Source organism: Bubalus bubalis, chromosome 5 (assembly GCF_019923935.1).
Source record: "Bubalus bubalis isolate 160015118507 breed Murrah chromosome 5, NDDB_SH_1, whole genome shotgun sequence".
In the NCBI taxonomy this organism is placed as follows: domain Eukaryota; kingdom Metazoa; phylum Chordata; class Mammalia; order Artiodactyla; family Bovidae; genus Bubalus; species Bubalus bubalis.
This window is the reverse complement of record NC_059161.1, coordinates 92,586,635-92,613,111: the sequence shown is the minus strand read 5'-3', so window position 1 is coordinate 92,613,111 and position 26,477 is coordinate 92,586,635. Positions and strand designations below refer to the sequence as shown.

General features: G+C 41.2%; 1 protein-coding gene across 35 annotated transcripts in view; it reads right to left on the bottom strand.

Moving 5' to 3' along the window:
- Positions 1–26,477, bottom strand: part of DLG2 (discs large MAGUK scaffold protein 2) — a 2,352,634-nt gene that overhangs the window by 165,920 nt on the left and 2,160,237 nt on the right. For all 35 annotated transcript variants that reach the window (XM_045165939.1, XM_045165929.1, XM_045165926.1 and 32 more), the window contains one exon: positions 2,726–2,840. In XM_045165939.1, coding sequence (XP_045021874.1) covers positions 2,726–2,840 — 115 coding nt within the window. The remainder of the gene's footprint in view (positions 1–2,725; positions 2,841–26,477) is intronic.

Sequence of the window (26,477 nt, the reverse complement as noted above, 5' to 3'; positions counted from 1 at the left end):
AGCTGATGCACATAAGCTGGGCCCAAGGCAGCTGGAGTGATAGATGGCTCTGGAAGGCAGGAGAGCCAACTCTGCTGCCAAGCGGCTGTGGGGCCCCTTCCTCCTGGGGAAGGAATTTCCCCTTCTGTAAATTAAACAGTGGGCCTGGTGATAGCTAAGATTCCAGCCCGAGCATTACATAAAGCTGAGCAGGGTAAAGGGAATAACATTCCAGGGTGACATTCTGGGATTAAAGAGACATGCTCATCATCTGATATTTATATAATCAGAGAAATTCTGCTACTGATTTATTTTGAAACAGCATCTAGTTGACTTTCTAAAATAACACAATCAACGGGCACTAGTTCTGTTTAAGTGATCTAGACGAGACAAGCATATCTGAAAATCCTACAGCCAAAATTAGTGGTAAACAAACAAACAAACAACAAAGGTATAAACATACCAAATCATTTTGAGAAAGAATTCCGTTTAGGCTTTTCTATTTCGTTAATTAATGAAATTAATTAATTTATCACATTGCATGAGAACAGGGCTAGGGGATCTTGTAAGTTCTGACTGGACTCTATTCATGGTCCACATCTTTTGCAATTCTATGCCTCTAAGAGTCACCTAGAAACTGAGGTCAGACCTCTACAAGATACTTTTGGTATCTTATAAAGAAATAATTTGGGAATTTTTTCATGAATTTTCAGCTATTTTTGAGCCTTATTTAACAGGAGTTCCTCCTTGAATACAATATCCAACTATTAAAGCACTGACAAGACAATGTTCTTTATTACCTTAAGTCTTCATCTCTTTTGTATGTTATAGTTTTATTTACCATTTCAGAGAGTAAAGGTCTGATTCTGAGCAATACTACTATTTCAAATAAGTCTATTAGTTTTACATAATGGCATCATATCACTTCATTTCACTTTCCTAATCTTCCACAACTTACTTAAAAGGACTAAGTTATTACCAGTATATTTTCAGCAAATTCCTTCTAGTACATTGAACATTTTTATGCATTCTACTTTTTAACAAGAAACCAACAATATGATCATTTTTCCTTCCAGTTTTATTCTATATAACTTTAATTTTAGCTGATTTATCTCTATGCTATTAACTTAGTTAACTTTTCCTAATTTGCTACCCAAGACTAAAGCATTTCAGGATTTAGAAAATATTTTATAAAAGACCAGCAATACAACACAAGTGAGGAGAAACAGAAACAGCTGCTTTTCATCATATTTGTGATGTCACTACAAGGCATGTTCTAGGGTGGTTCTCAATAGTTCCTCTCACAGATTACACAGACATGGACCAAAATAATATTCCAAAATGCAGTTGAACAAATTTGGGATATTCATATTCTGATTTTTTTTTTATTTAAATCTCAGGGCTTCTGAGGTCCTGGAACTCCCTGGAATAAGAAGGGACTCTATGCTTGTCAGAGAGGCCAGCAAACCAAAGCCTTCGAGAAGCTGCTGCCTTCTGGAATCCTCCTCCCTCCTTGGCCCTGCTGTACCTACCTAAGACACAAAGGATACCTTACAGCCAAAGGGAAACCAACAGGACAAATCTAAGTATATAAATGAATGTCTATAACATGCACCTCGTGTCAAGACAAGATGGTGAAATTTCAGGTCTAAAGGATATGACCGTAGGTGGGAGTCAGACCAGACCCCAAGAGAATACAGTGAGGATGGGCGTGGTTCCCCCAGTGATACCTGGGTTCATTTTCACTATTAACTGGGCATCACTATCCCACTCTGGCCATTAATACATACAATAGCATTCTTATTATTATAAGTCATCATTTCTTTTTAATTGAATGGTAGTGGAATGAGGAATAGTTTCCTATAGGAATTAGGAAGATTTTCCTAGATTCTGTGAAAAAAATAGAAATTAATGCTCTAATATGACATAAAATCCTCAAAGAAATATAATGCATTATTTTTTAATAAAGAACTGGATATTTCAAATTTATTGAGCTTTTATAGTGTACAGTTATCTGGGGTTTTTTAAAATTAGAGTCAGCACTGATAAAGTATATTTTGAGAGGAATATAGGAGGCTTCATGCTAAGAAGAGGTGCATGTTACAGTTGAGTGATGATGGACCTTACTCAAGAATTAATTATGGGTATGAAAGACCAGAAGGCATTTCAAGTTAAAGCAATCATTTTTTTTTTTTTTCTGATAAGCTAATGAGTTTTGTCAGGCAAGGAACAAGTAACTTTTATGGTTTGAGAAACAATTGGTAATGAGATGCCACAGAAAAAAGTCATTCTACCAAACTTTAAGAAAAAAACGACATAACTCTTTGAGAGAGTACTGATTTCTAATCAATATGCCAAAGTTAATAGGATAGATGTCAAGTAGGCCAGGAAGAAATATGAGAATATTTTATTCCCATACCGATGGTAAGCAGATGTCCAGTGCTTCGGCCCATATATTCAATTTAATATTTTTCTCACTATTTGTACTATAACCTGTGCTAAGAACTTTACCTTGGATCACAACATGGTCAAAGAACTTGTTAAAAGCAGGGGACTTAAACTAATTTAATGTAGTTAATAACATTTTTGAAACTTCTTCACAACGGTACGCTTCAGGTCTTGCAGTGGTGTGCGGATGAGCGTGGGCTAATTAAGAACACGTGTCCCCTTGCTACACGGTGTTGCTGTTTCCCCAAGCTGATGGCTCACACGCGCAGGTCACAGTAAGAAACACACTGTTGCCTACCTGACGTAGAGGGAACGTTTCTGATTGGTTCGCAGGGACCCGGACCCGGAGCTCATGCTGTGGTTCATCATCTGCTCTCGTAGGTCATGGATTTTGGCCTCAAATCGAGCGTAATCTGGGAATGAAAACGAAGATGGCAAATTTGGTTCTGTGCCTTCAGCAAGTTAGAAATACTGCACACTCAAGGCAGCCCTTTGTCCCTGTTGTTGGTTCCTTTGCCAAGAAACAGAGGGATGCACAATGCAAGACTAGTGGAATACAGAAGTTTCACTTTCATATTATTTATTTGTAGACATTCCCAAGAGGGAAAGAACAAATCAGTTACTTCCCAAAAGGCAAACTTGAAAACACACCACCACTAAATCCCCACTATTGAAAAGTACAGGGGAGGAGGAGGTCACTTTCCAACTGATAGACTGGAGAACTAAGTGTTTGGTGACGAACTGTGAAAAAAAGTGTTTTGCTAAACTCTTTTACTTTTGCTAAATTCTTTTCTTGGGGAGGGGGATGTCTTAGAAGTTGATTACTTGGATTGTACCTCAATTTTGCCTTATATCTTTAATATAAAACACCACATGCCAAACTTCATCAATTCTAACACAATATATAAAAATTAGCTTCTCAGGAGATCAGGGTTAGAAAATATTAAATCTATTTTAGAAGCATGCAAAGAAAAAATATAGGGGGTCTTAAAAATCAAGGAAATATAATTATTAAAATATACTATGTCATCGTAGGAAATTTATTTTCACATCAATCCAATAAAAATAGACAGAAAAATAAGTTTTAAGATACTTAGTAACACAGTCAGCATATAAAAAGAAATAATTTGAAGTTTTCATATTCTGAATCCTAACTTGGTCTATCATCTCCTTGGTACAACAGTATCTTGCTTTAGGAAAATTTTGCTTTAGGTAAAAGGCTCAATTTGCCCAGAAGATAACTGTAAACATATTAATTCAAATTGTAAATGGTTCTTCTAATTGCAAAGCAACTCATCAGGAAGAATTTTAAGAGAGGTTCTAATATATTTCAGAAAACAAATTGATTTTCAACTCAATTTATTAATAACTTTTCACAAAATAAGAATGATTAAATGAATATAATACAAGATGATCTCCTTACAGTATATTTCAAATTTTTTATAATAAAAAGTTCCACAAAATTAAATTTAAATTCAATTTACTGAATATCTATTGGTGGTTGTGGCACGGAATTCCATAAGGAAAATGATTTGATCTTGGTTTTCAATGACAGAAAATAATGAATTCTGAATGTTAAATATTTTTGAAGTTTAGTACTCCAAAGATGGGCTTCCCAGGTGGCACTAGTGGTAATGATCCTGCCTGCCAACGCAGGAGACATGAAGAGATGTGAGTTCGATCCCTGGGTTGGGAAGATTCCCTGGAGGAGGGCATGGCAACCCACTCCAGTATTCTTGCCTGGAGAATCCCATGGACAGAGCAGCCTGGCGGGCTACAGTCCATAGGGTCACAAAGAGTTGGACATGACTGAAGCAGATTAGCACTCACTCCCGCACTCTAAAGATAAAACCCTAATAGCTGAGGGGAAATTTCTGGTGTTTAAACAAAGTCTCATTTTAGCTAGATTTGGAAGGCTTCCTGTTCAAAACTTCTCTTTGAATAATTAAATCCTAAATGATTAAGTGAGCAGAATAACATATTTAATGTAAAATCTATTAACTGTAATTTAAAATATTTCATTTTAGCAGGGAGAGAAAACACTTATTTATACAACCATCAATATGATGCTATATGCAGATTAAGTCATTCTGAGCAAGTCATATTTTCTTGCCATCCTATTAATATCCAATTAACATTTATTGCCGGCCACATGGCAGATGTTATGCTTCAAGCTTCATGGGCATTATCTCATTTCTTATTTAAATTACAAAATGAAGGCCACGGATGTTGTAAAAATGTGAAGCATATAAAGAAAAAACATGGAATAAAAAATAAGAGGTCCCCATCCCCCCTTCTCCTCTCATTCCTGGTTTTCCCCACAGCATAGCCTGCAGGTACATAGACAGTGGGTGATGGACTTGCAGCCATATTCATCTGAATATATACATATAGTCCCCCACACATGTGAGATCACAATTATATATTATGCTAATGCTCTTTCCTCCCTTTTTACCAGTGTTAACTTGGATATTTTCCTACCTTCTCTTAAATAATAAGTGTCATGTTTCTTAATACCCTCAATTATATCCCACAGTTTAGGCCGTAACTTATTTAATGATTCCCATATGACAGCCTTTGCTATCAGACAGGGGTCCTGGTGCATGTGAGCACACTCGAGGCAGGCAGGTAGAAAGCTGTAGCACGAGTACCAGTCAAGCTTTGCACGGACGTCACACAGTCCCCATGAGCTCTTTTTTTGGAGAAAATAATCTATCCTGGAACACAGAGTTGGAACTGTATCTCCTGAGCCATGCTCCATACTGTCACCAGCTAAATGCTACGCATCGCCCCTAAGAATCACTAAATCTTAAGAATCACTAAATCCCAGGACACCCCCTTTACCACTTGGATGACTTCACCATCATGACAAAGACCTGAAATCCATTTTCTGAATGAATGAATGAGGGAGAAGAACTGAAATGAATTTCAGTTTTAAATGCCTGCAGGTACTGAAATTGCCCATTTTCAACATTAAGTTTTTTTTTTATATATATAATGAAGAAAGACAAGATGATTCTCCTCTAGGACTTCTTTTCTCAAGGCTAATTATTCTGTTTAATTTCAAGGCTTTATTCCTATTTAATTAGGGTCACTCCCAAATTGCACTGTTATTTTTACTGTTCCCTCTTGGCAGTCTCCGAGCTCTCCCCATCTCAGCCATGTCATACAGTCTGGAAACAGTTCCTGATACTTAACCGCATGTGATTGGCACTTTGTTAGACTCTTCCTGTGTTCTCCTTAATGGATGGCTCATCAGATCCCCAAAATGTTTTCTACCATGCTTTTGAAATGTTTATTCTGTATCATATTCTACAGTGTTTACATTCTCTGCTATGGATGGGGAAATATTATATTGTGTATTGTATTGTATTTGTCTTACTTGGAACCTATCTTGTTCTCAACTTCTCCACTTTAATCATATTAAACATAAATCTCATATTCAAAAGTGTTTATCCTTCTTTGTCCCTTTTTGAAAAATAAAGCTTTACAAGTAATTTCATCAAAGGAAAAACAATAAGATTTGAGTTTGTAAATATAAATGGTGTGTGTGTGGCTGCATGTGAGTATGTGCGAGATAGAGACAGACAGAGAGGAGAGAGATATGTCTCCAGTCTCTCAGAGATAAACAAGTTATAGTTAGAATTGCTCTAGAAATAAACAAGAAATTAGACACATAAATTGTGAAGTATGTCTTATTTATGTTTTATAATAGTACTGAAAATTACATTTTGAACAAGTTAAAAATCTACCACCACCACGTCCATTCAATCTTAATTCTCTCTTCTCTCCCCAAATGTTTCATTCACATCCATGCCCTCCTCTTTGGGATATTTTCCAATAGATTCTTCACACTCAGGAAAACATTCTAATGAGATTTTTATTTTATTTATCCTGGGCCGTGCTGGGTCTTCGTTGCTGCGTGCAGGCTTTCTCCAGCCGCAGTCAGTGGGGGCTACTCTTCATTGCGGTGTGGGACTTCTTGTTGCAACGGCTTGTCCTGTGACAGATCACAGGCTCTAGGTGTGGGGGCTTCAGGGGCAGCGCACGGGCTCTACAGTCCGGGCTCAGTAGTCGTGGCACAGTGGGCTCCGGCTGCTCCGTGGCATGTGGAATCTTCCCCGACCAGGGATCAAACCTTTGTCCCCTGCGCTGGAAGGCAGATTCTTCTCCACTGTGCCACCAGGGAAGTCCCTGATGAGATTTCAAAGTGCTCAATCTTTATTCTAAGGGAAAATTCATGTTTACTGAGTATCTGCAGTAAACTAACGTCTGTGCTAGGTACTTAAAAATTACGTTATTTCTCCTAACACAGTTCTGAGGTAAGTATATATTTTAGAGGTAGTGAAACAGGTCCAGAGAGGTTAATTTCACCACACAGAGCTTCTCGGTTCCAGAGCTCACTGGACATGGAGCCAGCATTCAACCCTGGGTCTCTGTGAGGCCAGTTTGTTTCCATCACACCCCAGTGCCTATTAAAACACCACAATTCTCCCTGAGAACCCAGGCTTCCTCCATTCTCCGTCCCGCCATCCCACCACCACGCTCTCTTTCCTCTCACCAACTGCATTACATGCATGCTGGTCCGCTCATTTACTGTCCCATCAACTCCTTAGAGCGTGGCTATGCCTCTCTCATCTCTGCTTCTCCAACCTCAAGGTCTATCATGCCTCCTTTTCTACACACGGGATTGTACTAGGCACATGGCACATAGTTTTTAAAAAGACAGAACCTAAAGGAGTTTACTTCTTGAATGGGAGACTGACAAGGAAATTATGCAGGATAAGGCTGAGGTGGGAAACTGCATTAAAGCAGCAGGACCTTAAGCCACTACAAAAAACAGTATGGAGGTTCCTCAAAAAACTAAAAATAGAACTGTCATATGATCCAGCAATTCCGCTCCTGGGCACATATCTGGACAAAACTCGAATTCAAAGAGATACATGCACCAGTATGTTCATAGCAACACCATTCACAACAGCCAAGACACGGAAACAGCCTAAATGTCCATCGACAGATGAGTTAATAAAGATGTGGTGTATATATATATACAAAGGAAAACTACCCAGCCATAAAAAAGAATGAAATGCCATTTGCAGCGACATGTATGTAATTAGAAATCATACTAAATGAAGTAAGTCGGAAAGAAATCGACAAATACTATATGATTTCACTTATATGTGGAATCTAAAATATGGCAAAAAAATGAACCTATTATCTACAAAACAGAGACAGACTCACAGATGTAGAGAACAGACTTGTGAGTGCCAAGCCGGGGGAGAGAAGGGGCAGGAAGGACAGGGAGTCTGGAATTAGCTGCTGTAAACCAGTATACATAGGATGGACAAACAAGGGCCTGCTGTGTCGACAGGGAGTAACATTCACTATCCTGTGATAAACCGCAATGGAAAAGAAAAGCATGCTTGTATGTATATAGCTGAATCATTTTGCTGTACAGCAGAAATTAATGCAACATTATAAATTAACTATACTTCAATTTTAGAAAAGCATCTTGGCTCTCCCATTTATTAGCTGTGCATGACTGTGAAAGTTGGGCTCAGTTTCTTCATATGAAGGCAGAACAGGAATAATAATTGTACCTACTTCAAGATATGTGGAAGGTTACAAGACAGAGCTGACTGATTGGTAATGACTGATAATTCCTGCTGTTAATTTTCATACGTAATTTAACACCTGTTCTTGTTCCTGCTTGCAAAAGTCATAACCCCTTTCTGTGCCAAGTAAAATGGAAACCTGTGTCTGCTCTCAGTGGCCCCTATTACAGCCTCACTCTGCCTGTTAGGAATTGATATATCGACCAGGTCAAAAGGAAAGAGTTACAGATGGCCACATTTGGGATGCCTGACACTAGGGTTGAACTATTCACCTGCTGGGCAACCACTGAATGGCACCTCAGGATCCTCTCACAAATCCACAATCATTTGGAGGTCAGGAGAATGATACCCAACTCTGAGGCTGCTGCCTTTTTCAGGAATATCAGTGATCTTGTCCATCAGTATCATTGCAAGGCTTTGAGCTACTGATGGACACTTGGATGGAGCAAGGGCAAGGGTGTGAACGCCCCTTGCCACACATGAGAGGAAGCTCTGCCATATACCTGCTTCCTCTGCAGTTTGTCAAGTGTGAACAAGGAGACCCAGAAGCAAACTGACCCCCATCATCCACATAGGAATGAAGGCACTGCCCCAGAAGTCTGGGGTTGCTTAGTGCAACAGGATTCACCTGCGTTGATTAAAACTGAACGACTGCTCACATCTTCAAGTCTCTGATGGCCAGCCATGCATCAGAGAAGAAAACAATAAGCTCCCTGGGTTAGACTACAGCATAAGGCATCTGCATGTCATCCCTGAAGTGATCTGGCGGGGGGCCTACCCCTCCACAGCTGTGCCCTTGTGCCGCCGACTAATGATTGTTACTTACCAGGGGACGCAGCGAGCAAAGCAGGATGGGGTGCAGGCTGGGAGGCAAGCTTTAAGTCTTAATCCTGCCATTTAATACTAACGGGACCATGGGAAGTTTCTGAGCGTCAGTGTGCTCATCTGTAAATTGTGAGACTCCTCTCACAAAGTGGTGTGAGAATCAAAATGAGATTTGGCATGGAGCTTTTCGTAAATATAAGAGAGTGGTTCCTATTGTTACTGTGGCGGCCCCCGCTTAAGACGAATACATATCCCGTCCTCAGCCACACGAATGGGGACAACAGGACCCTATTCCTATGCGCTCATTATGGATACAAATGCAGTTTTAACAGCAACTGGTAAATCACTGGACTGTGAGCAGGATTCTGCACATCCAAGCAGAATAGGCTGCTTTCCTGCCGAGTTACCCATTTCCACGCTCCAGGGAAAGTAGTTTGAACAGACTACCTGCCACTCACCCAAGAAGTGATGTTTTAAATAGATAAACCTGAGCTAGAAGTTCTCAGTGGCTTATAAGCTAAAGAAGCCTGGGCTTTGGGGCACCTTCCAATAGGGATGGGGTAAATTACAATGACACGCATCCTGCTGGGGTCACAATACTGTTTGCCTGCACTTGACACTTGCCGTCACTAGAGCCCAGGAAGGGTATACGGGAAACATGCAGACAAATCACTGTTCCGGCAGAGAGATACAGGGGAGCAATTGTGAATGCTTCCATTTCTTTGGGGGAAATACCTTCTTCATTTATTCAGCAAACGTGTCCTCAGGGTTTATTACACGACAAGCACAATGCTAACTGAGAGGAATACTGAGTCCACTGGACAGTTCTCTGCCTTAAGGGGCTCACACATGTTACAAAGGAGAAACTGAGGCAGGTTAAATCTTTGTGAAAGACTGTAGGACTTCCTAGGTGGCACAGTGGTAAAGAATTCGCCTGCCAATACAGGAGATGCAAGAGACGCAGGTTTGATCCCTGGGTCAGGAATATCCCCTGGAGTAGAAAATGGCAACCCACTCCAGTATTCTTAAAATTCCATGGACAGAGGAGCCTGGCAGGCTACAGTCCATGGGGCTGCGAAGAGTTAGACACAACTAAGCACACACACAAAGCAGCAGCAGTACTGTTTCTTTAGAGACGGTGGACTCAAGAGTCATTTAGACTTCACAAGCTGGCATGTACGTGTATAGAAGAGGGAAAATGTTAACCTTACAAACAATGTAATAGGATAAATAAAAGTGCTTAAAACTAGAATATTCCAAACATATCACTGCTCTTTCTACACTAGGCTTTTTCTCTCTCTCTCTCTTTTTTTTTTTTTTGCAAAAGATTATAGACAATTTTACTTTAAAAGTAAAAACTATGAGACGTACATTCTTCAGGAAAATATCAGAGATGTATTATTCTTCACTAGATTCAATCAAATAGGCATGCATAGGAGGGTCACCATAGAATACTGGTTATGCCTCAAATCCAGGAAGCAATACTTTGTCAAAATTCTTTTTTATAATGAATGACACAAAAATAATTCTATTTACTTGGCACTCAGAAACAAATCAAAAGCTCCCATTTCACCACCTCTTCTTTTATTCATTTGCCCCAAAACTTCAGAGCTGGACAGGCACAAAAGAGGCACCATCATGTTTCATCAGTTTTAGAGACAGCCCTAGAGCTTCCAGCCTCTGGCTGTTTTTCAGTCATGCTGGGAAGGCTGCTGTTTTTACAGACTGCTATAGAAGACTGGCTCCCCCCTCATATGTGTATTGGCATGCCCACCTGCCATCAAGAAAGCTAATCTCTGGACACTGGAAGGAAGGATTTTCAGTGGGTCTACACAGGCTGGTTATTCTGCCTCAAGACTTTACTAGCCTTTTATTCCGGTTCCTTCCTTAACTCATCTCTCAGACTGCAATCCTGCTTCTGCGTTCAACTGGTGATATGGAATTTTCCACTGCAGAAGATTTACAGATGTTGTTTGGTTTACTTCTGATTCAAACTGTGTGTGTGTGTGTGTGGGGGGGGGGGAGACCAGGAGACAGAGAGATGGAGAGAGAGAGAGAAATAGATTAAATACTAAATTCATTAGAATTGAAATATAACTGGGACTCCTAGACAACAGGGTGAGTCTATTATTGTTTCAGAACTCCACAAAGTAAGAGCACTAATGCTCTAGCACTGAGCATTAAAAATTTAGTTACAGACACCATGAGGGCAAGACATTGTCATACATTTTCTGTATCCTTATGTTTGGAACAGAGTGTGACATATGGTTATCAGTTAATAAATGTTAATGTAAATGTTTGCTGAACGTGTGTTCGTTGCTCAGTCGTGTCCGACTCTTTGCGACCCCATGGACTATAGCCCATCAGGCTCCTCTGTCCATGGGATTCTCCAGGCAAGAATACTGGAGTGGGTTGCCATTTCCCTCCCCATTGTTGAATTAGGCAAGCTAAATAAAGACTTCAGGGGAAAAATTGATCTTTTTGTTTGCTAAATCTAGTCTGACGTGGATCAGTGTACATTGCTTTTTAAACTTTTATTTTTAAAACTTTTTTATTAAACTTTTTATTTTGTATTGGAGTGTAGCGATTAACAATGTTGTGATAGTTTCAGGTGGACTGCAAAGGGACTCAGCCACACATACATTATCCATTCTCACCCAACCTCCCCTCCCATTCAGGCTTCTGCACAGCATTGAGCAGAGTTCCCTGTGCTATACAGTAGGGCCTTGTTGGTTATCCATTTCAAATATAGCAGTTTGTCCATGACCATCCCAAATTCCCTCGCTATCTCTTTTCCTTATCCTTCCCCCTGGTAACCATAAGCTCATTCTTTAGGTAGATCAGACCTTTTAGAGCAAGTTTTAATACACGGAATTAAGATACATTGTTTCTCTCTCTCAGTAGAATTGGGATCACTTGTTTTGACTCGAACAATTTCTAGGCGCAGTCTGGCTACAGAACCTTTAAAGAGGTTTCAGTAAATGCTCAGGAATTCTTTAATGCGTGAAATGAAGTAAGTTTTATAGACAAACAACAGTCTGAATCCCCAACCAGTTATTTTGTACAATGTGCATATAAGTCTGAAAATTAGATACATCAAACTTCAATTTGGCTTCACGCAAACTTTGTTTCATGGGCTCATAAAGGCAGGTTTTCTTCGATTACCAGGATTACTGCAAGTGGAGTCAGCACAGAGACTTTTTGAATTTGGCAAAGTCTGTGTCTTCAGTCAACTGGGAGTAGCCTGATGTTAATTTTTTTTTAAGGCTCTGGAATAAACAGAATCCAACTTTAAATCTTAAGTTCCTCCACTAATTCACAGTGTGGATTTTGTGCAAGTTATTCAACCCAGAGCAGACTTAGTTTTCTCATATATACAACAGAAAAAACACCACCAGCCTCGTCAGACTGCTTTAAAATTAAATGTGCATCTATAAACTGAAAAAAGATTAAGATCTCTTGAAACTTTGTATTCCTCATTTATAAAATGAGGGTAATATTAACACCCTACTTACATTATGAGGTTGTTGTAAGATCAAATGAAAAAAACAGATATAAAAATGCTTGATAAACTGAATACCATCAAAAGTGATGATAATAATTCTTATCAATACAGCCTTTTCAAAATTTTCCTTCTGCCCAGAATATTTCTTCAGTATCTGACATTTGTCCCCAAAGTTGTGAAATTAGATTTCTGTCTTGATTATGGAAACAAAGCCACATAGGGCATCATGCTTAAGAGAGGAAACGCGAAATTCCTGAGGGGGGAGTGGGAACCTCTGATATCACTGGGGCCTAGCTGCCAATGGCAATTCTCTCTGAAGGTTCTGCTGGCAGGTTGAATGAAAGGCTCAGAGCAGAGACACACAAGCTGTAGTTTAATTGCTGTGATTCGTAGGTAATGGTATGGCAGAAAAAGGATCAAGGAGCTGGGCCTTCTAATTTAAGGCAAAGGGCCTAAGACTATATCCAATCAGATAAGAAAAGGCTTCCTTCACAAATAAGTGTTAAATCTTTGCTGGATTTGTCCGGGTCCTTCTTTTGTGTTAAAATCATGGAACTAGAAGCTAAAATAATAATGTTCAAGCTTCCTGTGTTCTTCTGCAGTAATAATCAGTTAGATCTTGCCCAATGAAAAGGATGATATTCTTGCCTAATTATAGACTGGGGCAGAGAAAGAAGATAATGCAGCCTGGCTCTAGAGGTAGGCAGGTTGGCAGACCTCTTGGGTGACATAAGGGGTACAAACATTGGTCTTGCTCCCACAACATTCCTATTAGGTTTATCCTTTAATAGCATCTTGAGAAATACATATACATATTATCTTGGAGGATAACCCACCATTCTGAGATAAACAGAAGCACAAAGGGAAGAACACTAAGAGAAAATGGAGGCTTAGAGAGGCTAGACAATTCATCCAAGGTCACACAGAAGAGCTGGGATTTGAATCCACATCTAGTTCCAGCCTCAACCAGCTTCTTTTCACTACACTGAGACTACACTTGGCTCTATAAGTAACTGTGCTAGTCCCTCCTTTACTCCTGACATATACAGGTCCCTGGCCATCTGGCTTGGTCACCCTGGGTAACAAGTCAATGACCAATTTCCAGTCCAGCTATAGATTCATACCTACAGTGAATTCTGTAAGACAGGTTGGTAAGAGCAACATGAAAAAGCTTTGTTTGGTCTCTCCAAAACAATTCCCAAACGAAAGCTTCTCAGTATGTCATTAGTATGATTCTGGGTTTAAGGCTTGCAGTCAACTGGAAACCAGGGCTCCTGTTGGTGCAGGTTCGCCACATCTGGGGCTGACTGCCAGGCTCATTTGCTGCCCTCTATCTATCGAACACACACCGGCACTTAACAGGGTTGCAGGGAGGCAGAACATGCTCAGGAGAGAGAGCAGTCAGCCCTGCCTCCGACACTGTAGAATCTGCAACACTTTGGGGCATGGATTTCCAGAGTGGCTGCAGAGAGGAGGGCCGGGTCACCACATGAAACATAAGGCTGAGGGTAGAAACACTTCATAAATCTAAACTTACATAATAGACTGTGGAGGTTTTTTGTCTAAACATCTTTCTTTCTTACTTTTTTGTTGTCAAAATGTCCTACCAAATGTAATATACAACACTTGCTTGGATCCTGATTGAAAAAAAAAGACATTTTAAGTCATTAAAAACTGCATATTGTATCATACCAAGAATTGTTTTAAATTTTGTTGGGTGTGGTAACAGCATTGTGGTAATATAAAAACAAATTCTCTCTTTTCTCATTATAGTTTCTGAATATTATAAGAATGAAAAGAGATAATGGTGGGATTTGTAAAATACATGAGCAAAGAAAATATTTTAGGTCATATACAATGCAAACTGGCAAACTTGACCATTATTGAATATGGGTGACAAATACACAAGCATTCTTTGCAAAATTCCAATTTTGTGTATGTTTGAGATGTTCATAACAGAAACATTTAAATTGATTATTTAAAAGGATTAAATGTCCTCACTTAATAAAATTAAAAAGCTGGCAACACAGTGCCATGCTCCTCACAAGTACAGTGTGTGAGGAATGATGGGGCCTGGCTCCTCACTCGGGTATCCCCATGTGTGTCGGTCTGAGTCCTGGTGGGCTCACAGTAAAATAGGTATGGGACACCTAGACCTAGCATTGTTTGGAGATTTCACGGAGGTAACTGCCATGAAAGTGCTGTGCTGCTCAAAAGCTTCTGCTCAGTCAGCAAACATTTCTTGAGCATCAACCCTGGCAACGCTCTGAGTTAGATACCAGTGATATTATGATACAATGTGGTCTCTGCACACAATGACTTTTCACCACTGCTATCTAATGTATACACTGATTTCCACAGTGATGGCAATTTCAGAACTAGCTCTAGCTTCTAGTTTGAACACTGTCAACAATTCTTTATTTAAAATGCATTTATTTTTAATCAAAGGATAATTGCTTTATAATATTGCCTTGGTTTCTGCCCATCAGCAATTCTTGGTAAAGGCAAGAAGGTCCCTGCTCAACTCAGATGATCTTTATCTTTCCTCGGATTCTAGCTTTTGAGATTTTCCAATTTCCATTCTCCTCCAGCTACAAAACATCATCCATGCTGTTCCCTCTGCCTGGAACACCTTTCCATTGGTCTTTATCAGCTTCTTGTCTTCCTCACCTATCTTCAACATCAAGTTCTCAGACAACTCCCTGACCTACGACAGATCCTTCCATTACACCAATGGATATTTTTCCTTTGTAGTATGTCCCGTACCTGAAACTGATTACCTGTAAAGATCTGCTTGTGATTTGTTAGGCTCATGGGAGATGTCTGAGAAATATTTGATAATGGATGGAGAGAGGCTGCTGATGTGACTATTTCTCCTTCATCCTGATAAAGAAAAGTGACCTAGCCATTCTGAAAATGTCGAGACTTTGATAAGTATGTTCTATCCCTCCTTGGCTCTCCCACTAAAAGAATTTTCATTTTCCAACTGAGGTTAAAGGAAGAATTGCCAAAGATATAGACGGAGGGAACTATTTATCCTCTACTTTTTTCTCATCATAATTATCTATTTCCAAATCCTAAAACCACCTAGCTAGATTCTTCTCCAGTCCTGAGTACCTTTAACTTCTTGGGATGCTATACATGTTGCTATTTATTATATTAATATAGTAAGCATTTTATGGCATGCAACCAGAAAAATCACATAATGGGAAATAACCCACTGCCCCCCAAACACACAAACAGGAGCCGAACAGAACTTTAGCACAATTTATGGTAACAAGGTTGTCCTCAGTTTAGTTATTTTTACTGTGTAAAATAAAATTATTTGCCTTATTTCGCTACTTTTTCCTATAAAACTGTTCCCTTAATTTTTGGCAAAAGATCTGTGAGAAAGTGAAGGACTTCCTGGGTGTACATGAAATTCAAATTGCCATTTAAGCAAGGACAAAGTGTAATCCAAAACTGTCCTCTGCACAAATATCATTTGCTAAGAAATGTGAACTCTAAAACTAAGAAAACATGGAACTGTCACACGAGTGTATGTTCCTCGGTTCTTTGTCTCATCACAACAAAGATTTGGAGCGATGGACATTAACGCCCTTGGTGCATCACAGCTCTCAGGTCTTGGACAAACCGTGCTACAGCTCTTAGGCAAATCAGTGTTACAGCTCCATTTTATTTAGAAGATAGCAGGAGAATCCAAGACTCAAAGAGAAGAGAGTGGAGGAGTGCGTGGGAAGGGAGAGCGAGCGAGCGAGCGAGACAGAGTGCAGCGCGCGCGCACACACGCGGGAGAGAGAGTTGGAGAGAAAGCGCTTTGGCTCCTCCTTTTATATGTTTTTTCCTCCACCTGGGCCTGCCCTATGCAAATTGGGCTTAGCCAGGAGTGCTGTTTGTTCTGTTTGTTCTGCCTGAAGTCTTCACTCTGGTCCTCGGACCTTCCTTGTCTTTTAGCCACCGCCATTTTGGACTCCTTTTCCCTATTCTACCTACCTAACAGAACCATTGGGTGGCTTAATGGATCTATTACAGAAGTCACTTAACCAGCCGCATTCTGATGAAGAGACTGGACAGTGACGGGACAGAGATTAGAGGTCACTCAGGGGTCTCTTTCAATGGTCCATGTGAGAAACGGTGAGGACAGTGGGAGTGCAGAAGAGGGGACAGACGCTTGGGAAGCATAAATAAGGGGCTTTGCTGACTGACTCAGTGTGACCTATAAGAAAGAGAGTGCAAGTACCCAGGGTTTCCTCAGGTTTCTAGCTTGAGCAAGACTGAGAACAGAAGAGGCAATGAGAGAGCCACTGAGAGGCAAAGAAAATGACAGAGTCCATGGCGGCACTTTGATTTTGAAGGGGCGTCATTACAGCCCAGCCTTCTCATGCCAGTGACTGGGAGTAAGGGCAGATTATATCTCGAACAAGTGGAGCAATTTATAAACTAGATACTTTCCTGGTCTATGGAAGTGTTAAAGAAGAAGACTGTGCTGCAGCTACAGTGAGACAGGGCTCTGTGAAACACATACTAACCTGCTCGTTCTATCCTCTAGACCCACAGAAACAGGAGAAAATAATAAAAGTAAGTAACCATTAAAAGTGACTTTTATGCACAAATAAATAAAAATACGCCATGGGAAAATTGACCCCTGTAGAACTGAATCAGGCAAATTTATCTTCCTTTTGATTAATAATTTAAGAAGAAATCCAAAGCCTGCCTCTGGAGCTGTAGGAGTAACTCTTATAATTAGACTCTCATCGGAACCATGAGTGTGAGGATCAGAACGCTGACTCAGCCTGGTGTCAATTATTTGCAGCTTGCACAATGAAAGGCTAAAAATTTGGAAGATGTAGGATGACTGAAGCCCAATTCTGGGGGTTGCTTCAGCATAGTCACACGATAAGGTCTTTTAATTAGTATTTGCTGGCAAATTTATCCTCTTTCTCCTTTAGTTTGAGACCAGAAAATATTTGTGGGACTTGCTTGGGATGGTATTTGTGCTTCCAATTCAAGAACCAGAAATCAACACACACCAACAACTTTCCTTTCTCTTTAAACTCAAATGGAGCTGGTTTCTATGGATCAGTTCAAGAAACAGCCCTTTTTAATACAATCTAGTTATGTTTGCCATACTTCAGAATGAATTAACAGATTCACAAAAACTCTGCCCACAGAGAACTGCAGTAGACCAGCAGGTCTCCAGTTGGCCCCTTCTGGATTCATGAGGACATAAGAAGATGTGAATAGAATACCTTTTATAGAGAAGCCAGTTTTGATCAACTAGCTATAATTGCCGGCTCCAATGACCCCTTCCTTAGATTCAATAAATTTGCTAGAGTGGCTCGCAGAACTCAGAGAAACATTTTCCACACTTTCACCCATTTATTATAAAAGGATATGGCAAAAGATACAGTTGAACATCCAGATGAAAGAGATGAGTAGGGCAAGGTACATGGGAAGGGGTGTGGGGCTTTCATACCTTCCCCGGAGGAGCCACTCTCCCAGCACCTCCATGTGTTCACCAACCTAGAGGCGCTCCAAACCCCTTTCCCTCAGGATTTTACAGAAGCTTTACATCACAAAAGCATGATCAATCATTAACTCCATTTTCAACCCTTATCCTCTCTCAAGAGAAAGGGTGGTAGGGCTGAAAATTCCAAGCTTCTAATCATAGCTTGTTCTTCCTGGTAACCAGCCTTCATCCAGGAGCCCCCTCCCCACCCCCAGAGTCACCTCATTAGAACAACAGACAATTCTTTCACCCAGGAAATTATAAGGGCTTCAGGGAGCTCCATCAGGAACAGAGGTCAAAGACCAATGTTAGAACAAGAAATGCTCCTGTTGGTCTTATCACTTAGGAAATTATTAGGGTTTTAGGAGCTCTGTGCCAAGAACTGGGGACAAAGACCAATACATACTTTTTTCTGTTTTTTCACACCCCTGTAGGGACTTGAGCTCATGCTTTTCCAGCTGGGCTAAGTCAACTTCCACTCACCCATCTTTCTAGCTTCCAAAACTTTGTACATATTTCTTACATGTGTTGTAAAGACTTGTTTTTTTTAATCTCATAGTCTATACCTATTTAAATTCCTTGTTACTTTGGTGGAATGCTGGGAGGGAACAGAAACATATGCAGGTATTCAAACTGCTATGTTTATATCTTCCCAAGATCACATATCCACCCATTTTAAAAAAGCTAGGATTCATTTATTTTCATATATTTCATTCAGTTTATTAAAGTCTTTATATCTTTCCAGATTGACACAGAAAAAATTACTGCATGAATCCACGTATCCACCCATTTTAAAAAAGTGCTGGGAATAGAAATAAAGGATTAAACACTCTAATCCCTGCCTTCAAAGAACTCACTATTTATAATGGGGTATAGGCTAGAAAATAGACAATACAAATAAGCTTGTTAAGGTGGAAACCAGGAACTGTATCAGTACAAAGGAGAGGTTCCTAACCCAATTTGAGAGGAAGTACAAAGTGAATGGTGTTTGAGAAGAGGTAACACCAAGACAATCTCAGAGGAAGAGGAGGCAATGGGCGGGCAGAAATGACTAGCTGTAGGGATGGCAGAAGCAGAGCAAAGCCAAGAGGGCACCTGTGTAAAAGGCAAAGGATCATGCCTCTTTGGACTCTAAAGAGGAGACATTTTTCTTAATCAGCAAAGACAAAGGGGACTGAATCACCTTTTGATGAGGCAACTTGATGTCAGTGTCCTTCCAGAAGAAAATGAAAAGCAACCCACTTATAATGAGCTCTTTGGTTCTTGAATTACTAAGTAAAACTGAGGTATCAGCAACTCTTGGCTGAGTGAGAAGTTTGCTAATAGAACCTCTGCATTAGTGTGGAGGGAAGGGACAGTTTTGATAAGTACAAAAGCAGAGTGTGAATATATGCGATTATTACTACTACCACATTGCCAACCATCACCATTCCCAGCGCTGAGGCATCCTCTACAACTTATAAAGTGAAGCCTCTTCTCTGTGGTTTGGTGCAACAGCAGCCTCCTGGTTTCACTATTACACTACAGTCATGTAAGATGTCGCCACTGGGGGTGGGAGGGTGATGGCCAAACAGGACTTCCCTGTACCTTTCTTGGCAACTTCATTTGCAACTTTTAATAGTTAAGGGAAAGAAGGAGAAGAAACAGCTTTTCAAGGCCAAAGATGGAGAGCATTTTGTCTGCATCTCTATTCAGGGCTGTAATGAACTGAACTCAGTGTACTGCTGCAGATCACTAGAAACTTAAAATCCAATTAGGACGGTGCCACCAGCCTGGCAAAAGGGCAGATGAGAGCCCTGGGACAACCCTGGGACTCAGTGGCAGGAGGCTGAGTGGGAAATGTAAAGCATCTGCCTCTAAGCATACAAACCACAGTAACAATTTTAAAATGTACTTTGGTCATTGTAGTTTTTGTTTAATCACTAAGTCATGTCCAACTCTTTTGCGACCCCATGGACTACAGCCTGCCAGGCTCCTCTGTCCATGGGATTTCCCAGGCAAGAATACTGGAGTGGGTTGCCATTTCCTTCTCCAGGGGATCTTCCCAACCCAGAGATCGAACTCACATCTGCTACACTGGCAGGCAGGTACTTTACCACGGAGCCACCTGGGAAGCCCTGTACTTTGCATCGTTAGCATATAATCAAAATCCATTGTGAAGCAAGGTGTTTTTCCTGCTGGACATTGTATTTCTAGTTCTGCTCTTTGGCTCAATCACTAGCAGGTAAACATGTCCCTCCAGCCCCCAGCTTCTGCCAGCTCCTATGTACCCCTGGTGCTGGAAGGTAGATGGTAAGAAATTCCAAGGCATGCTTGGGAACACAGTCTTGGAATTACACACAATGAATAATGCCATCACTAGTGACTCAGGGCATAAGGAACCTGTGGAGTGAGAAATTGTCTTTATGCAAAAGAGTATCTGGATATTTGGACAAAACTGAAATGATAAGGCAGGAATAACCAGTACAAACTTATTTGCCAAGAACTTTAGTCCTCGTTTTTCAGAGACTCAGTCTGTGTGCCGGTCATTTTCTCTCATATTTGATTCCCACACCTTCTCTTGCTCTGTTTTATATCAAAACAGCTGACCCCATGCAAATTATACTGCCTAGACTCTCTTTCTAGACCAGAGGGAGACACTCATGGGACACTGGAGTCGGGGAGGAAGGGAGAAGCCAGGGTGTTTTTTTCTTTGCTCTGTTTCAGGGGGTGTTTCGGGAGTGTCTATTTTTCTACCATGGTTTCTACAGATGTTATTTCAGGTCTCTACTAGCGTGGGCTGGAAGGTTTCTCAGTGCCATCTTGCTCTGGCTCTTTCATCAGAACAGCGGAGAGTCTTCTGACTTCATTTAAACATGTTAGTGATTTGCTGGAGGATACCTGTGACCTTGATGTTTGTTAAGCAGGCAGACCCAAACAAGAGTAAGTTGACGCTGCCATTCTAAAACTGCCAGAAAACACACTCAGTAGGTAGCACCAGCGCATGAGGTTTTAACTATAATGCTTACATTAGGCTGAATAATTCCCCTCTCCCCAAATATCCATATACTAATCTGCAGAACCTGTGAATGTTATCTTCTATGGCAAAAAGGACTTTGAAGGTGTGATTGTGTTAAGGAATTTGTGATGAGGAGATTATCCTGGATTATCTGGGAAGCCCTAAATGAAATCAAAGCTATGGTTTTTCCAGTAGCCAGGTACAGATGTGAGAACTGGACAATAAAAAAGGCTGACTGCCAAAGAATAGATACCTTTGAACTGTTGTGCTGGAGAAGACTCTTGAGAGCCCCTTGGAGAGCAAGGAGATCAAACCAGTCAGTCCTAAAGGAAATCAACCCTGAGTATTCATTGGAAGGTGAATGTTGATGCTGAAGCTAAAGCTCTGATACTTTGGCCATTGATGTGAAGAGCCGGCTCACTGGAAAAGACCCTGATGCTGGGAAAGATTGAAGGCAGGAGCAGAAGCGGGTGACAGAGGATGAGATGGCTGCATGGCATCACTGACTCAATGGACATGAGTTTGAGCAAATTCCAGAAGATAGTGAAGGACAGGGAAGCCTAGTGTTCTGTAGTCCATGGGGTCCCAAAGAGTCAGACACAACTGAGTGACTGAAGAACAACAAATGCAATCACAAGGGTCCATATAAAAGGGAAAAGAACACCAAAGGAGGAAGTAGGAAATGAGGCGACAGAAGGAAGGGGCTGAAGCGAGATGAGGAAGGGATCAAGTCCCAGAGTGTGGGTGGCTTTCGGAAGCTGGAAAAGGCAAGGGAATGGATTTCCTGCAGAGCCGTCAGGGGGAACCAAACCTGCCAACACTGTGACTTTAGCTTAGTGAACCATTTCAGATTCTTGGCCTCCAGAACTGTAGGAGAATAAATTTGTATTGTTTCAAGCCACTAAATTCATGGCAATTTGCTATTGCAACAACAGGAAGCTAATACAATGCTTCGAATACATACAGATTCTTCTTGCTTTAAAAATGCCATGTCTTGAGACTTCCCTGGTGGTCCAGTGGCTGGGACTCTGAGCTCCCAATGCTGGGATCCAGGGTTCGGTCCCTTGTCAGGCAACTGGATCCCACATGCTGCAACTAAGACCTGGCCCAGCCAAATAAATAATTTTTTTTTTAATGCCACATCTTGGCTATCAGCAAAGTAATTCCATCCATACATGAATCCTAGCCTGTTATAGAAGTCCTTAAGAGGAGTATATAGAACTTCCTTGCCTCAGATACCACCGCAGATGTCATGATGTACCTCTCAGATCTCCCTTCAAGACCGAAGCACTTACTCCCCAAGCTGTTCACAGATGAAGAAAGCGGCATCACCCTAAATACCTCTTCCTTTCTGGGGCAGTCTACATGGAGTTCCTGGTCAGTGAAGGGGTGTCAAGGCCCAGCCCCTTTATCTCAACTCAGGACAGCTGTACAGGGCCATACCTTCAGGAGCCTCCACTGAAACTGTATTAATATCCAACTTTTCCTTCTGCCCGATTCGACTGCAATTTGATTCTAAAGCACTCCCCATTGCTATCTGCCAATCTCTACCTGAGTGGAGCTTTCCCAGGGACTCAACCAAGAAAACTGATTTATCTATATTTAGTCAAAAGCACTGCCTACTTGGTTAATTTCTCTTTATATCTGCTGATAATTATCAACCCACTCTCCTATAATACATTAAACTTAAAAGATAACTTTTAAGAATGCAAGATCCTCTCAAAAGAGAACATTACCATTTACAAATATCCATCAGCTGAGGTATTAGGCACAGTGTGAGTTAAGCACTGAGGATGGAAGAAAGCGTCAGAAAAGGGACGAACACTGGAGTGTCAAACGGTGACATTTATTAAGGAGTTGTATAAGGATGCATGTGTGCATGCTCAGCTGTGTCAGACTCTTTGCAACCCCATGGACTGTGGCTTGCCAGGCTCCTCTGGTCCATGGGATTTTCCCAGCAAGAATACTAGGGTGAGTTGCCATTTCCTCCTCCAAGTGGTCTTCCCGACCTAGAGATCGAGCCTGTGTCTGCTGCATTGCAGGCGGGTTCCTGACCAGACTCACCAGGGAAGCCCGCATAGAAGGATGCCTTGCTGTTTTAGTTGCTAAGTCACGTCCGACTCTTTTGTGACTCCACGAACCGTAGCCCACCATGCTCCTCTCTCCATGAGATTTCCCAGGCAAGAAGCCATTTCCTTCTCCAGGGGATCTTCCTGAACCAGGGATCAAACTAGGGTTTCCTGAATTGGCAGGTGGATTCTTGACCACTGAGCCACCAGCTGCTAAGTCACTTCAGTCGTGTCCGACTCTGTGTGACCCCATAGACGGCAGCCCAACAGGCTCCCTTGTTCCTGGGATTCTCCAGGCAAAAACACTGGAGTGGGTTGCCATTTCCTTCCCCAGTGCATGAAAGTGAAAAGTGAAAGTGAAGTCACTCAGTCTGTGTCTGACTCTTAGCGACCCCATGGACTGCAGCCTACCAGGCTCCTCTGTCCATGGGGTTTTCCAGGCAAGAGTACTGGAGTGGGGTGCCATTGCCTTCCCAAATATAAGGATGAGGGATGTACTGATGTTTCATTCTCATCTGGCCCCAAGATACACGTTATTATCTCAGTTTTACAGGTGGGGAATCTGAGGCTCAAAGAGGTTAACTGATACAGCTGGAGAAGCATGGAGCCCAGAACTGAATACAGAATTGTCTGAATACAGTGACCATGTGTCCTCTGTTAACTGCTGAAGAAGATCATTGAGGGAGGTCTGGGCAGGTGAGGATGGTGCTGCTGAACACACTGGAGGAACCATCCCCTCTGCTGCCTGGAACTCGATAAAGTTTGATCCTCTCCTTCAGGCATGCTGACATTCTCCTGGGTTTCTCCCACCTCAGTGCTTTTGTCTGACACCTGGAATACTTTCTTTCTGTTCCATCTTTCCTTTAGGTCCAGCTTAAATGCTATCTCCTTTGAGCCTTCTTTGAACACCCCCATCAGAAACCATATCTCCTGCCTCCAAATTATAGTATTAGTATCTTTATTACTTCTCTGAGGGTTATCATACCAGATCCTTAGTATTGTAATAACTTACGAATAAATCATAATTTCCACCTCAAACCGAAACCTGAAGGACAGCTAGCTTACACATATTTGAACCCCCCCAAATCAGCATAAAATTATGTCATAATATTTGTTGCTTAAAGTTCTCTAGAAACACTCAGTTCTTCACATTTATATTCTTTTAATAGGTAAATGGCCTGCCTGCAACTTGCATCTTTTACCCTTATCTGCATGGTCAACTCCTTTTCCCTTAAAATTCATATTCTATATTCCCTTTAATAGCAAGTCTTCTCTAATCTTACCCCCTTAAACGGAATTAATCATGCCTCTTTTCATCTCTATATATCTCACACAAATATTCCTTATTGCATTTATGACACTTATAATGAAGGGGGCGACAGAGGATGATATGGTTGAAATGGTTGGAAGGCATCACTGACTCAATGGACATGAGGTTGAGCAAACTCCAGGAGATGGTGAAGGACAGAGAAGCTTGGTGTGCTGCAGTCTGTGGGGTTTCAAAGAGTCAGACACAACTGAGTGACTGAATGTTATATTTATTAAACAAACATTGTTATATTTTTAGGCCACTTATAATCATTATAATTTTGGTATGATTGTTTTATTGGCTTCCCCTGCTGGTGTAACCATCCACGGAGAAAGGCATTATGTCTTACTTAACTGTGTACTTAGCTCTTACTAGAGTACTTAACATATAACAGGTGCCAATAAGTACCCACCAAACTAAGAACAGAGTTTGAGGCCAAAAACATTCAGAAGTAACTCCAGATGTACATACTTACTGCCAGGCTGACCAGGAGCAAATTACTTAATCTCTCTGAGTTGGAAATAATGCCAACTGCAATTATAAGACTATGGTTAGGATAAAGATGACACAGGTCAAAGAGCTGCACAAAATGGGGCCCAGAAAATGCCCGTGCTAAGTTGATTTTTAGTTGTGTCCGACTCTGTGCGACCCTATGGACTGTAGCCCACCAGGCTCCTCTGTCCATGGGATTCTCCAGGGAAGAATACTGGAATGGATTGCCATGCCCTTCTCCAGGGGATCTTCCTGACCCAGGGACCAAACCCGTGTCTCTTATATCTCCTGCATTGGCAGGCAGGTTCTTTACCACTAGTGCCACCTGGGAAGCCCAGAAAATGCCCAGTCTCTTCATATTAAATTCAGAATTCATTTGACCAGATTATTCATGCTTTTTTATGTACTCAGGGCTTACAGGGACTTGTAAGCTAATTTAGGACAACACAGTATGTGGAATAACACTTTCATAGAGTTTCTCTGTTACCAATATTTGGTCATGATGGTGATGATGAAGAAAAAGAAGTATGAGAAGGAGCTGGAGGAGGAGGAGAAAGAGAAAAGCACCCAGTATGCTCAGTTTATTCTAATTAAACTGCTCATTAGAAGGAGAATGCCCCAGGAAGTCTAATTCAGAATGTTGTTTGGTTCTAAATCAAGAGCATCTAAAAGGGAGACAATTAAATTTTGTTTCCAAAACACACCTCAAGGATAAGATCATGTTTGGATTTTGCTTCTCACCTGGCTCAGAGTTACCAAGGTCACACTGACAGTCTAAGGACACAGCTTCTGGCTAGAGAAAGCCCTGGTGAACTATCATGGGAAAGGAAGAAACAAACCACCTGGAATCTACGTGTATTAGTAAAGCCAGCCTGTGTTTTAGAAAACTGAATTCTTCATGGCATGGAAGAATATAGTTTCTTCTCAAATGAAATGCAGACTCATCAGTGTTCACTCCAAAGTGCTAAAAGCTTTCATAATTATGCTCTTTTTCAAATCTTTGCAGCGCAGTTGTTCCCCAGCTTGGAGCCGCAAAGCAGTGATTGTAGATGACGTAGGAGGGTATCTATCTGGCAACAGCCTGTGCTTGTTTTAATTTCTCCACCTGCTATTGAAAAGGGGGAGAGGACCAGGATTTAGAAGCCAATTATTCACTTTGAAACATGATTATTAAGATGAATTGTGCTCAAGCGCACACTTGAAATCTGGCTGTATGCTTTTTAAGTGTGTTGTCTTAATATTATTGTGGTCTGATTAAAGATGAACACCACCCAAGAAAAGTCCTTCTGTGAATCGTTATCATATCATGGTGAGTTATCACTTCCTTCCAGGCTGACCTCCCTTTGATAAGAACTAAGGAACTATATCTTGGTTTTCCTTCTTCAGACTCTTCTTTTTGAGTTTCATATCCCACCAAAGTTGTGCATGACTATCCCACACCTGTGAGCTTTTATACGCACTCTCCTTTAATCTTTCCAGAAGCCCAATGTACATATGTGAAAACTGAGGCTCCAGGCAGCCACAGAATGGCTGCCCAAAGTCACACAACTGGAAAGCAGAGGTGGCAGAAGAGGAGCCCCAGTCTAACTTCCCAGCAGGGTGTGTTGCTTTCGCAGTGGACACAGAGTGACTGTCAAGACCAAAAATACCTGAACAACAAAGGGAAGACAGCAACTTTTCGGTCATAGGCCCAGCTATAATGATTTAACATTCACTGTGGGCTACATC